This window comes from Rana temporaria, chromosome 2 (genome assembly GCF_905171775.1).
Source record: "Rana temporaria chromosome 2, aRanTem1.1, whole genome shotgun sequence".
Taxonomy (NCBI): Eukaryota; Metazoa; Chordata; class Amphibia; order Anura; family Ranidae; genus Rana; species Rana temporaria.
In genome coordinates, this window is record NC_053490.1 from 255181157 (window position 1) to 255196452 (window position 15296).

At 40.1% G+C, this 15296-nt stretch overlaps 1 protein-coding gene across 1 annotated transcript in view; it reads left to right on the forward strand.

The window, feature by feature from the left end:
• Nucleotides 1-1064: 1064 nt before the first annotated feature.
• LOC120926665 (multidrug and toxin extrusion protein 2-like) overlaps nt 1065-15296 on the forward strand; it is a 217659-nt gene continuing 203427 nt past the window's right edge. The window contains exon 1 of the mRNA XM_040336789.1: nt 1065-1360. Coding sequence (XP_040192723.1) covers nt 1220-1360 — 141 coding nt within the window. The 5' untranslated portion in view covers nt 1065-1219. The remainder of the gene's footprint in view (nt 1361-15296) is intronic.

The window sequence follows — 15296 nt, forward strand, 5'->3', positions numbered from 1 at the left end:
TCTGTGGCAGAGATTTTTTCCCACAAAGTTTGAGTGATGCTGTGGCTACCAGTTACACTAAGTCCACTCAGGCAGGAGTGGCGCAAGAAGTGTTACACGTGGGAGCAGGACTGTTTCCCTATACTACGCCTGAATCTGCTGTTCTCCTTCTCCTTTCAACTCTACCTTTCACCACAAGTAACTGTTTTTACCCGGCTGGGTAATAAAGAGCACAGAAAAGACACCTGTCGTGGACATTCCGTTACTGCTATATGCACTGTACACCCCTAGGACGGCAGAGGAGCCACAAGGTAACGTGCCACCCAAAACAAACCAGCAGCTCCTCCGGGGGTAGTGCTACATTACTATTTAAAGTTTTTACTTTCTGCATCTACTGTTGAAAATGACAATAAAAGTAGACAAGAATATCCTAAACTAGTATACTTAACTTCAGATACATTCAGGTTGATCTGGATTTAAAATTGCAAAAAAAAAAATTCTGTTCGTATAATAACTTCTTTAAAAAGTCTATTTTCCATGTTTTAATCAGTGATTCAAATGTATTGTGCACAAAAGCTCAGTACTTTGTTGAATGACATTTGCTATTCCTACAACTAACAAAAGAACATTTCACTTCACAGAAGAAGTACATTGCCTTAGGTCACTTTCAGAAAATAGATAATAAAAAACAAGTCCCACTACTATGGCCAACATGTTTTAGGCAACGATTCTTCTGCTAAGGTGCTATAACATCTTGGGATAAAAATATAACACTAATTTTAGCCATCTATTTGTAATTTGATGTGTCAACTCTTCCCTATATTAGTATATTCAATCAAAAGAAGAATTTTTGAGGTCTAAACATAATGTGCTAAAAGGTCTTTTTTATTTTATTTATTTTTTACTACTCTTCAGTTTCAACTAATTGTAACTAATTTTATTTTTTTAGCAATACACCCATGCCTAGATAAAAATGTAGTTGCCCACCAACCGCTTTCTATTTTTCCCATAGAGAGATCACTGATAGATCACTGATATGCATTGCTTGGTGATCAGGTTACAGTATGTTCTCCTCCCATTGAGTGTAGTCTGTGAAACAAGCAGAGATGAATTCTCCCACACTTCACCTCTCCAGGCTAAGCCTTATCAGTGTGTCAGTGCACAATTCACCTTTCACTGAATTCTTTAGTATAAGAGATCTACAGCATTTTAAATCTATCAGTGAGAATTTCCAAAAACTATGAAAAGACTCAAGGAGGAAGCCAATGAGACCTCTCCTCTATCAGAAAAACCTCGCAGAATTAACAGATTGTTCCGCCAACTGGTACCTTATGGATTCTGTAATGAAGCAAAGGAGCAGTTTGTATTGGCCATACCTGTGGTAAGACATGACTTCAAATAATATAATATTACTGCTTGTGGTATTCAGATTTTTAAGGGTTCAATTTTTTGTAAGTATAATCATTAAAGCTGAACTCCAGGAATTATTTCTATAGCATATTTACATTGATTTAGCTTGGCACAATGTAAGTATGCATTACTCATATCTGATGGTCCACTGGGGAAGCTGCAAATCAATGTACTAGTCACCACTACTACAATGATAGCTGCAATCTTTTGGGTCCTGCTGAGGTTCAATGCAAGCTCAATTGTATTTAAAACTCAGAGAAACAGGAATTTAGGGGCAAATTCTATTGAAGTCTATAGGGGGCAAATTATGTTAAATTCTGCAAATTTTTAGAGCCAACACATTTACTACGATCAAAAAAGGCATGAAAATCTGGACACTGCCATGGGGGGGGGGGGGGGGGGGGGGGGGGGGGGGGGGGACGTTCTATTGTACCAAGGGGAAAAAAATGTAATTCTTCCCCAAATTTTTTCCCCCAAGCCCCCCCCCCTCCCACCGACAAACACACGCTTGGACTAATGTAAATGCATTCATTGTGCCTGTCTACACATAAAAACATTGATTGCGATAACCATATTACATATCATCATATACACTGGAGTGATAATAATTCTAAACCCATTTTTTTCACTTAACAAACTAATGACCTGTAGGGGCTTTTAAAGCATTGCCTAAGGAAAATATAGATACTGAAGATGGCCACCATTTCATGGGCACACACAATTTAAGGCTTTACATGTTGGATATCTGTTTACTCAGCACAACCTCGTCTTTCATATTTATACCAAAAAGTTTGGTAATATATTGCGTTTATGTGCCCTTTAAGTAATTTAGGTGTATTCTTTACTAATATTTTGTGTTTCATAAGCTATTGCGCTAATATTGCATGACATAAAAAAAATTGGAACTAGCATAGTTTTATTCTCTAGGATATCTGCTTTCAGAAAATATATAGGCCCGGATTCTCAAACGAGTTACGCCGGCGTATCTCCAGATACGCTGTCGTAACTCTGAGTCTGAGCCGTCGTATCTATGCGCCTGATTCTTAGAATCAGTTACGCATAGATTTGTATTAGATCCGACCGGCGTAAGTCTCTTACGCCATCGTATCTTAACTGCATATTTACGCTGGTCGCTAGGGGCGTGTACGCTGATTTACGCCTAGAAATATGTAAATCAGCTAGATACGCAAATTCACGAACGTACGCCCGGCCGACGCAGTACAGATACGCCGTTTACGTTAGTCTTTTCCCGGCGTAAAGTTACCCCTGCTATATGAGGCGTAGATGCAGAGTACCAATGTTAAGTATGGACGTCGTTCCCGCGTCAAATTTTGAAAATTTTACGTCGTTTGCATAAGTCGTTCGCAAATAGGGCTGGGCGTCATTTACGTTCACGTCGAAAGCATTGGCTTCTTGTGGGTTAATTTGGAGCATGCGCACTGGGATACTTTCACGGACGGCACATGCGCCTTTCGTAAAAAGCGTCATTTACGTGGGGTCACATAAAATTTACATAACACATGCCCACATTTACCACGTTTGAGAATACGGCACTTGCCTGTCAAAGTTGCGGAGGCGTAACGTAAATAGGATACGTTACGCCCGCACAAAGATACACCATTCTAGGTGAATCCAGCCCATAATGTTTGGGGTCTTATGTAATCTTAAAGGGGTTGTAAAGGTAAAAAAAAAAAATCCTAAATAGCTTCCTTTACCTTAGTGCAGTCCTCCTTCACTTACCTCATTCTTCCATTTTTCTTTTAAAATGTCCTTATTTCTTCTGAGAAATCCTCAATTCCTGTTCTGTCTGTAACTACACACCGTAATGTGAGGCTTTCTCCCTGGTGTGGAAAAAGCCTCTTGAGGGGGGAGGGGGCGAGCAGGCAAGTCAGGACACTCTCTACTTTGCAGATAGAGAAAGGAGCTGTGTGTTAGTGGGCATCCTGACACTCCTGCTCTCCCCCTCCCCCTCAAGAGGCTTTCTCCACACCAGGGAGAATGCCTCGCATTACTGTGTGTAGTTACAGACAGAAGAACAGGAAGGAAGGATTTCTCAAAAGAAATAAGGACATTTAAAAGCAATATCGAAGAATGAGGTAAGTGAAGGAGGACTGCACTAAGGTAAAGGAAGCTATTTAGGGAAAAAAAAATTACCTTTACAACCCCTTTAATCACTTGACGACCGCGCTATAGACAAAATATGTCTACAGCGCGGTCGAGTTATTCTGGGAGGACGTCTATGGGCGTCCTCCCAGAATCTTGCCCCTGGGGCCCGCTCCCAGAATCATCCGTGACCGCCAGGTCTAGAAGACCCGGCGCATCATGGATCACAGTAAATTGCCACTGATAGCGGCCGTTTACCACGTGATCGCTCTGTCAAATGACGGAGTGATCACTTCTAAACAAACCGGCGTCATCTGATGATGCCGGTTCCTCCCTCCCCTCTCTGTACCGATCGCTACAGTGTGAGAGGAGAGGGGGAGGGATCGGATGCAGCTGCAGTGCTGTGGGCTGGATCTGTGACAATTGCAGTCACAGATCCAGCCATCCATCCCTCCATGTTCAGCCATCCCTGTGCAATACTCTGCAATAACCTCTGCAATACCCTGTGCAATACTCTGCAATGCCCTGTGCAATACCCTGTGCAATACTCTGCAATGCCCTGTGCAATACTCTGCAATGCCCTGTGCAATACCCTGTGCAATGCCCTGTGCAATACTCTGCAATGCCCTGTGCAATACTCTGCAATGCCCTGTGCAATACTCTGCAATGCCCTGTGCAATACTCTGCAATGCCCTGTGCAATACTCTGCAATGCCCTGTGCAATACTCTGCAATGCCCTGTGCAATACTCTGCAATACCCTGTGCAATACTCTGCAATACCCTGTGCAATACACCGCAATACCCTGTCCAATACACTGCAATACACTGTGCAATACTCTGCAACACCCTGTGCAATACTCTGCAACACCCTGTGCAATACCCTGCAATACCATGTGCAATACCCTGTGCAATACTCTGCAATACCCTGTGCAATACTCTGCAATACCCTGTGCAATACACCGCAATACTCTGTACAATACACTGCAATACCCTGTGCAATACTCTGCAATACACTGTGCAATACTCTGCAATACCCTGTGCAATACTCTGCAATACCCTGTGCAATACTAAACAATGCCCTGTGCAATACTCCGCAATACCCTGTGTAATACACCGCAATACCCTGTGCAATACTCTGCAATACCCTGTGCAATACTCTGCAATACCCTGCAATCCTCCGCAATACCCCACAAACGTCCCCCCCCCTCCAGTGTTTCTACCGACTCACCGCTACAATCGAAGCCAGGATCATTTTTTTTATTTTTTATTTCAGGCTTCCCAGCCTAGAGGTGAGATGTGGGGTCTTATTGACCCCATATCTCACAGTAAAGAGGACCTGTCATGCTATATTCCTATTACAAGGGATGCTTACATTCCTTATAATAGGAATAAAAGTGATCAAAAAATGTATTTTTGGGGAAAAAAGTGTCAAACTAAAATAAATAAAGTAAAATGAACAATACGTTTTTTTTTTAACCTGCCCCTGTCCCCGTGTGCTCGCATACAGAAGCAAACGCATACGTAAGTCCCGCCCACATATGAAAACGGTGTTCAAACCACACATGTGAGGTATCGCTGCGAACGTTAGAGCGAGAGCAATGATTTTGGCCCTAGACCTCCTCTGTAACTAAAAACATGTAACCAGTAAAAGTATTTAATGCGTAGCCTATGGGAATTTTTAAGTAGTGAAGTTTGGCGCCATTCCACGAGCGTGTGCAATTTTGAAGGGTGACATGTTGGGTATATATTTACTCTGCGTAACTTCATCTTTCATATTATGCAAAAAAATTGGGCTAACTTTACTTTTTTTTTTTTTTTTTTTTAAGCACAAAACAGTTTTTTTTAAACGCAGTCGAAAAATTGATGCGCAAATACCGTGCGAAATAAAAAGTTGTAATGAACGCCATTGTATTCTCTAGGGTCTTTGCTAAAAAAGCATATATAATGTTTTGGGGTTCTATGTAATTTTCTAGCAAATAAATGATGATTTTTGTTGGAGAGAAATGTCAGAATTGGCCTGTGTGCTCCAGAACGCCTGAAGGTGCTCCCTGCATGTTGGGCCTCTGTATGTGGCCACGCTGTGTAAAAGTCCCACACATGTGGTATCGCCATACTCGGGAGAAATAGCAGAATGTGTTTCGGGGTGTAATTTGTGGTATGCATATGCTCTGTGTGAGAAATAACCCGCTAATATGACAATTTTGTGAAAGAAAAAAAAAAAAGGGAAAAAAATCTTGATTTTGCAAAGAATTGTGGGAAAAATATGACAACTTCAAAAAACTCACCATGCCTCTTTCTAAATACCTTGGAATGTCTTCTTTCCAAAAAGGGGTCATTTGGTGGGTACCGTATTTATCGCGGTATAACGCGCTCCCGCGTATACCGCGCACCCCTGAAGTGGCCCCCAATCCTGTGGAAAAAACGTTTTTTTGTTTTTTTGTACTTACAGTTTTGGTGTCTTGCGCGGCGTCCATCGGCGGCCTCGTCAGGTCCGGCGTCCTTCTGCAGCTTCGGGTGTCCTCTTCGGCGTGTCCGGCGTCCTTCTGCGGCGGGTCCGGTGTCCCCTTCGGGGGGTCCGGTGTCCTCTTCGTCGGGTCCGGCGTCCTTCTGCGGCGTCCTCGCGTCCTTCCCGCCACGAGTTTGAATACTGAGCCGGCATATACCGAGCGCAGTACACTCGTGAATCTTCGGGCAGGCTCGGCAACTGTTGCGCTGACGTCCTGTACGTACAGGACGTCAGTGCGAGAGGCGCCGAGACTGCCCGAAGATTCACGAGTGTACTGCGCTTGGTATATGCCCGCGCAGTATTCAAACTCGTGGCGGGAAAGCGGGTATCGCGTATATCGCGCACCCACGATTTTGCCCTGATTTTCAGGGCAAAATAGTGCGCGGTATACGCCGATAAATACGGTATTTGTACTTTTCTGGCATGTTAGGGTCTCAAGAAATAAGATAGGCCGTCAGTACTTCAGGTGTGATCAATTTTCAGATATTGGCACCATAGCTTGTGGACTCTATAAATTTCACAAAGACCAAATAATATCCACCAATTTGTACTTATTGTTACCAAAGATATGTAGCAGTATAAATTTTAGCCAAAATTTATGAAGAAACATTACTAATTTTCTAAATTTTATAACAGAAACGAGAAAAATTATTTATTTTTTTTACAGAATTTTCAGTCTTTTTTCTTTTATAGAGCAAAAAATAAAAAACCCAATGGTGATTAAATACCTCTAAAAGAAAGTTCTATTTATGTGGAAAAAAAAAAGGACAAAGATTTTATATGGGTACAATGTTGTATGACTGAGTAATTGCCATTCAAATTGTGAGAGCACCAAAAGCCGAAAATGTATCTGGTTAGGAAGGGGGTTTTGGTGCCCAGTGGTCAAGAGGTTAAGACTGAGAAACATGAGTGCAAATAATGCAAAAAATGACCCTGACAGTGAAAAGGTTAACAACATAGTCCACCTTTGAGAAAGAGTTTCAAGTTACACCTGTTTTACAGGTGTGACATGAAATTTCCCCCTGAAATTCTCTGAACTTTGTGTAGCTCTATCCATGGATCTGTGGATATGAACTTGAAGATCTCAATGGAGCATAGCTACTGTGAGATCATTACTTTTGAAGTCCAGTGCTTGCTTCCTCCAGCCCAATGACTGTAGTCCATACCTCTACACATACCTGGGGCTTGGGTAAGATATTACAGAAGTGGCTTGAATTAGACATATGCGGTTCGTTTTGTTCCAAAATTCCGAATTACAACAGTACCGAATTTAAACGAATCCGAAATAAGGAAAACAATATTTGTACGAAATTCAAATTCTAATGAAATTCAAATTCTAATAGTTTTGAATTGTTTCGAATACTTTTTGAATTCAAATCGTTTTCGAATTTGTAACATTTTTGAATTTCCAAAGAGAATTAAATAGAATAGAAAATAAAGGAAAAGAATAGAAAATAAATAGACTAGAAAATAATATAACATAAAATAAAATAAAAGAATGAGATATAAAAGAGTAAAACAGATCAAAATAGTATAGAAAATAAAAGAACAGAATAGACTAGAATATAGTAGAAACAAATAGAATATAATAACATAGAAATAATATAACCATCTTCTGAAATTCAAATTTCAAATAGAATAAATTTGAATTCAAATACATATGTAAAGAATAAAAAAAGGTGTCAGGTGTCAAATACCTGCTGGCGATGTCAAAAAGAAGAGGGAACACTCTTACATACTTTCTGGAACTGTGAGGGGGTTAAAGATTTCTGGAAAATGGTAGCTGAAGTGATAGAAGAAATAATGGAGACAGCACTAGGAGAGGAACCGGCGACTTATCTGCTATTAGACATACCTATGTCAATAGAGAAATACAAAAAATCTCTTGTGAGACATTTAGTGGTTACAGCTAGATCGTGTATCCCGATACTTTGGAAGAGCACATGCTATCCAAGTAAGGCACAATGGTTAGCTAAAATTAAGGAAATGCAATGCATGGAGAACCTTACGGCATCTCTAGGGGAGAGGGAGGAGATAGTGAGGGAGACATGGGAACCCTATGTGAGATGGGAGCGGGGAGAGGACTAGGGAGGGATGACGGGGTGTGGGAGGAGGGGGAAAGGAGAGAGAGAGAGGAAATTTTTTTTGTTTTTGTTTTTGTTGTTTTTTTTTTTCTTTTTCTTTTTCTCTAAGCCCGGAAGAAGAGCTTGGGGGCAAGGGGGGGAGGGGGGGATGTGAGATTTTGAACCAGGGGAGAACCCGAGTAAGGGGACGATACGATAGGATGAAATGGGATAGAAAGGAATAACAGTTCTTGGAAATGTAAGAAACACAGCAATAGAAAACTGTTTATATTGGGTGTAATGATACTAAACTGAGTTCAAGACAATGTAAAGGTGAAAAATGTAAAATAAAGAATATATAAAAAAAAAAGAATAAAAAAAGAACAGAATAGAAAAGCATAGGGTTAAAAAAAACAATGGAATAGAATAGAAAGAATACAACCTTTCCCCAAAATTAAAATAGAATCAATTCAAATTTTAATAAAATCGAAAATAATAGATTAAAATATAATAGAAAATAACAGAAAAGTAAAGAAAAAAACAGAATAGAATAGAAAAAATATAACCATTTTCTGAAATTTTAATTTTAAAAAGAATAAATTTGAATTTGAAAATAAAATAGAATAGAATAGAATAGAAAGGAATATAATAGAAAATAAAATAATAGAATAAACAATAAAAAAGATTATAATTAAAAAAAACAATAGATTTGAATAGAAAGAATATAGCCATTTCCCAATATTCAAAGAGAATCAATTTGAATTTGAATAGAATAGAAAACAACAGATTAGAATAGGAAGATGCTTATATTCATTCTATTCTGTGTTTTTTTTATATATATATTATTGTGTTATTTTCTATTCTATTCAAATTTGAATTGATTCTATTTGAATTTTGGAAAATAGTTATATTATTTCTATTCTATTCTATTATTTTTTTTAATTCTATTATTTTCTATTCTATTTGAATTTCAGAAAATAGTTATAATCTTTCTATTTTATTCTATTATTTATTTATGTATATTCTTTTCTATTCTATTCTATTCTATTTCATTCTATTATGTTCTTTTATTATCAATTCTATTTTGTTCTGTTTTACTCTATTATATTATTATTATTATTATTATTATTATTATTATTATTATATAATTTTCTGTTATATTCTATTCTATTCAATCTTTTTCTATTTTTTATTTTCAAATCTATTTTATTTTCTTTGGAAATTAGAAAACGATTTGACTTCAAAAACTTTTCGAATTCAAAAAAATATTGAATTTGAAATCCATTAGAATTAAAAAATAATTTGAATTAGAAAACTATTCGTATTCGAAAACTTTTCGAATTTGAAAACTATTCAAAATTGATTCGAAAACGTTTTGAATCGATCCGAATTTGAATTCCAAAAATTTGAATAGATTCAGAATTGAAAAAATGAAGCAAAACTTATTCCAAAAACAAATTCAACTAATAAAACAAGTATAACTAAAATAGTTTTTGTAAATAACCAAAAGAAAAAAAAAACAATTTTTTTCATTCTGCACATGTCTAGCTGCAATTCTCTGCAAGCATCAATGAACGCATTTAAGACTTGCACATTTTTATGTTTTTTATTAAAAATCAAGTGATCCAGTATACAGCAGAAAGCTAACACTTTTCAGATTACAATGTCTTACTCACAGGGCTAGCCTGTTGTCAATAAAGATCTAGGGCCAGATTCACGTAGAATCGCGGCGGCGTAACGTATCGTGACGTCATATTTTCGAACGGCGACGCGCGTAGCGTACTTCAGTATTCCCGGACGTGTTACGCAAACAACGTTAAATTTTAAATTTAGACGCGGGAACGACGGCCATACTTTAGACAGCAATACGTTTGCTGACTAAAGTTAGGGCACCTAAAACGACGACTAACTTTACGACGGGAAACTAGACTAGCGGCGACGTAGCGAACGCGAAAATCCGTCGGGGATCCGCCGTAACTCCTAATTTGCATACCCGACGCTGGTTTACGACGCGAACTCCCCCCAGCGGCGGCCGCGGTACTGCATCCTAAGATCCGACAGTGTAAAACAATTACACCTGTCGGATCTTAGGGATATCTATGCGTAACTGGTTCTATGAATCAGTCGCATAGATAGAAACAGAGATACGACAGGGTATCAGGAGAAACGCCGTAGTATCCCTTTTGTGAATCTGGCCCCTAATTTATAAGCTGCTCGATCACTACAGGGGTGGTAGGTAAAACAAATTTACACTGAATCTGAGCACCACAAACCACAATTAATTAATTAATGTTTTATATTCAAAGCAATCTCACCCATCCATCTACAATATGTCTCCATGCTTTAATTTAATGAGAAATCACTTTGAAAAAACCCCCATAGCAATACTGGTCGTGGCCATCTTGAGTATAGGCAGATGATTCATGTAGCATTTACTTCCCTGAATCCATCTACATTTAGCTCAGGCAGGAGGGTCTGCTTCTCTGAGAAATCCCCCCCACCTCCCATCTGTCGGGAAAACAAGAAGTAACTATAATATAGATTCCTATATACAGTATTTATTAATGCTAGCAGCATGAGTATTAATCATTGTTAATTAAGAGAGTGGGATTCTGTTTTAAATACCAAAACTACTTTACCTGTGTGTAATACATTTTCATCCTGTGCAACTCAGCAGCTTATATTACCAGAAGAGGTCGCATACAACTTAAGGGTTCATGCACGCTGGCAGTCCCCTTGGCAAAAAAAAATGCTCTTAGGCCCCTTTCACACTGGGGCGAGGGTGGCGTCAGTGGTAAAGCGCCAGAATTTTTAGCCATGCTTTACCATCAATTTTGCGGCGCTGTTCGGTCACTAGCGGGGCGCTTTTACCCCCGCTAGCGGCAGAGAAAGGGTTAAAAGCACCGCAAAGCGCCTCTGCCGCGGTGCCCATTGATTTCAATGGGCAGTAGCGGTATACACACTGCTCCTTCACCGGTCCAAAGATGCTGCTAGCAGGACTTTTTTTACCGTCCTGTTAGCACACTGGAGACACAGCAGCGGCTGTTTCAGGTCACTTTGCAGGTGCTATTTTTAGCGTTATAGCGCCTGCAAAGCGACCCAGTGTGAAAGTTTTATGTGCAACCAGTGGATTCCACAATAAAGTTCTTGGAATGTATCATATGTTTCATATTCTAATCCACCCATCTATATATTATTTATCTAAGTATTTGACCTGGTACCCCATAAACACCTATGCCGTGTACACACGATCATTTTTCGGCATGAAAAAAAACAACGTTTTTAAAAACGTCATTTAAAATGATCGTGTGTGGGCTTCACATCGTTTTTCGGCTTCTGAAAAACGACAAAAAAAAATTCGAACATGCTGCATTTTTTCACGTCGTTTTTTTAAAAAGTCGTTTTCTGTGTTGTTAAAAATGATCGTGTGTGGGCAAAAACTATGTTTTAAACCTGCACATGCCCAGAAGCAAGTTATGAGACGGGAGCGTTCTTTCAGGTAAAACTACCATTTATAATGGAGTAAGCACATTCCTCACGCTGTAACAGACAAAAAAGCGCAAATCGTCTTTTACTAACAAGGAATCAGCTAAAAGCAGCCCAAAGGCGAATAGAACTTCCCCTTTAGAGTGCCGTCGTACGTGGTGTACGTCATCGCGCTGGTGTGTGGGCAACATCGTTTTTAATTATGAAGTTGGAAAAACGTGTTTTTTTTGGACATGCTGAAAAACAACGTTTTTTTTCATGCCGAAAAATGATCGTGTGTACGCGGCATTATACCACAAATTGAGGTCTGTTGGCGTTTACAATAGCGTATGTACTGGAATAAAAAACTGGTTGCAGAGGCAGGTCTAGAGGATGGTGATAAATAACGGCATCTTTTAAATGATTTGGAGTTATAAGTGGGGTTCCCCAGGGCTCTGTCCTGAAACCAATTCTGTTTAATGCCTGCTGCATCAGAGGCAAATGATTGTTGGTTGCTTTTTCAGTGTTTATATAATGCATATTCTCTGAATATGGCAAGGTTGGCATCATAACAACGTGCCGTCATGGCGGCATTATGACGTCATTATGCACACTGTAATGCTGCGTACACACGATCAGTTCGTCTGATGAAAACGGTCTGATGGACCGTTTTCATCAGACTAACCTATCGTGTGTGGGCCCCATCGGTTTTGTATCCATCAGTCAAAAAACTAGGAACTTGTTTTAAAATTATCTGATGGATAAAAAACCTATAGAAAAAAAACAATCGTCTGTAGGCACGTCCATCAGTTAAAAATCCACACATGCTCAGAATCAAGTCGACGCATGATTGGAAGCATTGAACTTAATTTTTTTCAGCACGTCGTTGTGTTTTACGTCACTGCGTTCTGACACGATCGTTTTTTTAACTGATGGTGTGTAGGCACGACTAATCATCAGTCAGCTTCATCCAATAACTGATGGAAAAATCCATCAGACCGTTTTCATCAGACGAACTGATCGTGTGTACAGGGCATTAGAGTACGATGCACGCAACATGATGATGTCACCACTCATGCACAAAACCAACCCAGGCGGCAATAATCATTTTGGACGCCTATTAGAGCCTAATCAGGTGCTTCCAAAAAAAAAACGCAGGCGACCATAGATAGATTCTCTCTCTCTATGGTGAGAGAGAGGTGGCAGGAGAGAGGGGGCGGCGCCCTTGCACCCCTTAAGGACGAATCATCACTGAAGACAATCATATTCCTTGGGCATTGTTGTAAATTATCCTCCCACCTTTTTCACAAATCCATTGTAACCTCATGAATACATGGGAAGATCTGTATACAGTGACACCTAGGATACACTTGTTCATCCAATTACTTTTTAAAATATGCTATATTCCACCACGCTCTTGGACTATTGTTTCTGAGCATAGAAAGCTGTGTTTTTGTTTTTCTCCAGATTCAGTAGTTCTGGATTGGACCCTACAATCCTGTGTCCAGATTTTACCAGGTGCCTGTCTGAGTACAGAGGTGTGTGCAAGGTCATTATATACTCAAACCTGAGGTTAGCTCAGAGCTCTTAATTTGGAAACAGCTCCCAGTTTGGGAGACAGAAGGGCTCACCCAGGAATCAGAGGAGCCCCAGCCAGGAGCTAAGAGATAGGAGGTCTCACCCAGGGGTCAGAGGTGCTCCAGTCAGCAGCCCAGGGACAGAGGGTCTCACCCAGGGGTGAGAGGTGCTCCAGCCTAAAGACAGGAGGTCTCTTTCCAGGTGCCAGATTGGCCCCTTTCAGGGTGTCAGGAGAACTCCTATCCAGAGGCAAGGACTGGGCCGTGCAGCAGGGTTCTGAGACTAAAGGCTAAGAGAGCCAAGTGTACCAGTAAAGACAGTGTGACCAGTGGACAAGAGGGGGGAGGGTAAGAAGAGTGGCAGTACTGCCAACAAGCGAGCCAGGTGGTTCTGTATTTTTGTTTGACTGTTTATATTAACGCGAAAGAACCCCTGCGTAGACAACTGATGTCAATGTGAACTTTCCATTTTAATTTAACTGCTTGCCGACCAGCCGCCGCATTATACGGCGGCAGGTCTGCTCTGCTGGGCGAGAACACGTAGCTATACGTCACCTCTCCCAGCAGCCAATAGGGGCACAGTCGCCCGGCAGTCGCGATCACCGCCGGGCACCCGCGATCGCTCGTTACAGAGCGAGAACCGGGAGCTGTGTGTGTAAACACATAGCTCCCAGGCCTGTCAGGGAGGGAAATGACCGATCGTATGTTCATACAATGTATGAACAGCAATTTGTCATTTTCCCATGTCAGTCCACCCCCCCCTTCAGTTAGAACACACCCAGGGAACATGATTAACCCCTTCCTCGCCCCCTAGTGGTTAACCCCTTCACTGCCAGTGGCATTTTTATAGCACTGATCGTTATAAAAAAGCCAATGGTCCCAAAAATGTGTCAAAAGTGTCCGCCATAATGTCGCAGTATCGAAAAAAAAAAACGCTGATCGCCGCCATTACTAGTAAAAAAAAATATATATAAAAAAAAATGCCATAAAACTATCCCCTATTTTGTAAACGCTATAACTTTGCGCAAACCAATCAATAAACGCTTATTGCGATTTTTTTTTTTACAAAAAATATGTAGACGAATATGTATCGGCCTAAACTGAGGAAAAAAATGTTTTTTTTTATATATTTTTGGGGGATATTTATTATAGCAAAAAATAAAAAATATTCTTTTTTTTTTCAAAATTGTCGCTCTAAAAACCGCAGAGGTGATCAAATACCACCAAAAGAAAGCTCTATTTGTGGGAAATTAAGGACGCCAATTTTGTTTGGGAGCCACGTCGCATGACCGCGCAATTGTCAGTTAAAGCGACGCAGTGCCAAATCGCAAAAAGTGGCCTGGTCTTTGACTAGCAATATGGACAGGGGGTTAAGTGGTTAATAAAATTGGGCTGGTGCAACTCATTAAAAAAGGATCTACCACATGAGTATAATCTTCCTAATACCACAATGTATATTTATTTTGTATATATTGTACGTAAATGTATTTTTTTTTTTAAGCTGTATGTTCATAGGATTTTTAATAAACAAAAATTAACAGAGTGAGACATTGTATAACTTGCTCAGTATGGCTGTAACATGTCTTTAGATATTAAGGATGGGCTCAGGGGTGTTCGCAGCTCCACATGCCCAAGCCCGCCAGGAAACTTACATTGCGCAGCACTAATCACAGGCAGTGAGACATTTCCTGATCTATGCAGCCGCGGATCGGGAAATGTTTCACTGCCTGGGAATAGCGCTGCGCATTGTAAGTTTCTTGGCGGGCTCGGGGCATGTGGAGCTGTGAACACGCCTGAGCCCATCCTTAATTCTGACCTAGCACCTTTGGGACATTGCAAATGGAGACATTTATCATATTTCTCTCTTTACTTTTGGCTGAGACTTCTGACTGACCTTACAAACAGAGATAGCGTGAAGCCAGTATTGGCTCATTATGTCCTCTCCCTATGTTACACATTATTACTTTAATTAGACTGAGATTACTCACTCTTTTTTGAGAAAATGAAAAAAGTCTTATGTCTCCTGTCAAAAATCCTTATCTCTCAAATCTTCCATCAATAATTACTGCAGACCATAGCAATTAGTGGTGAACAGAGCAGAAAAACCTGCCTTTCTACTGGACATTATACATTACCACACATAGAGCTTTAAAGCCTGGAGCATAGTGACTGACAACCTGGTAGCAATTATCA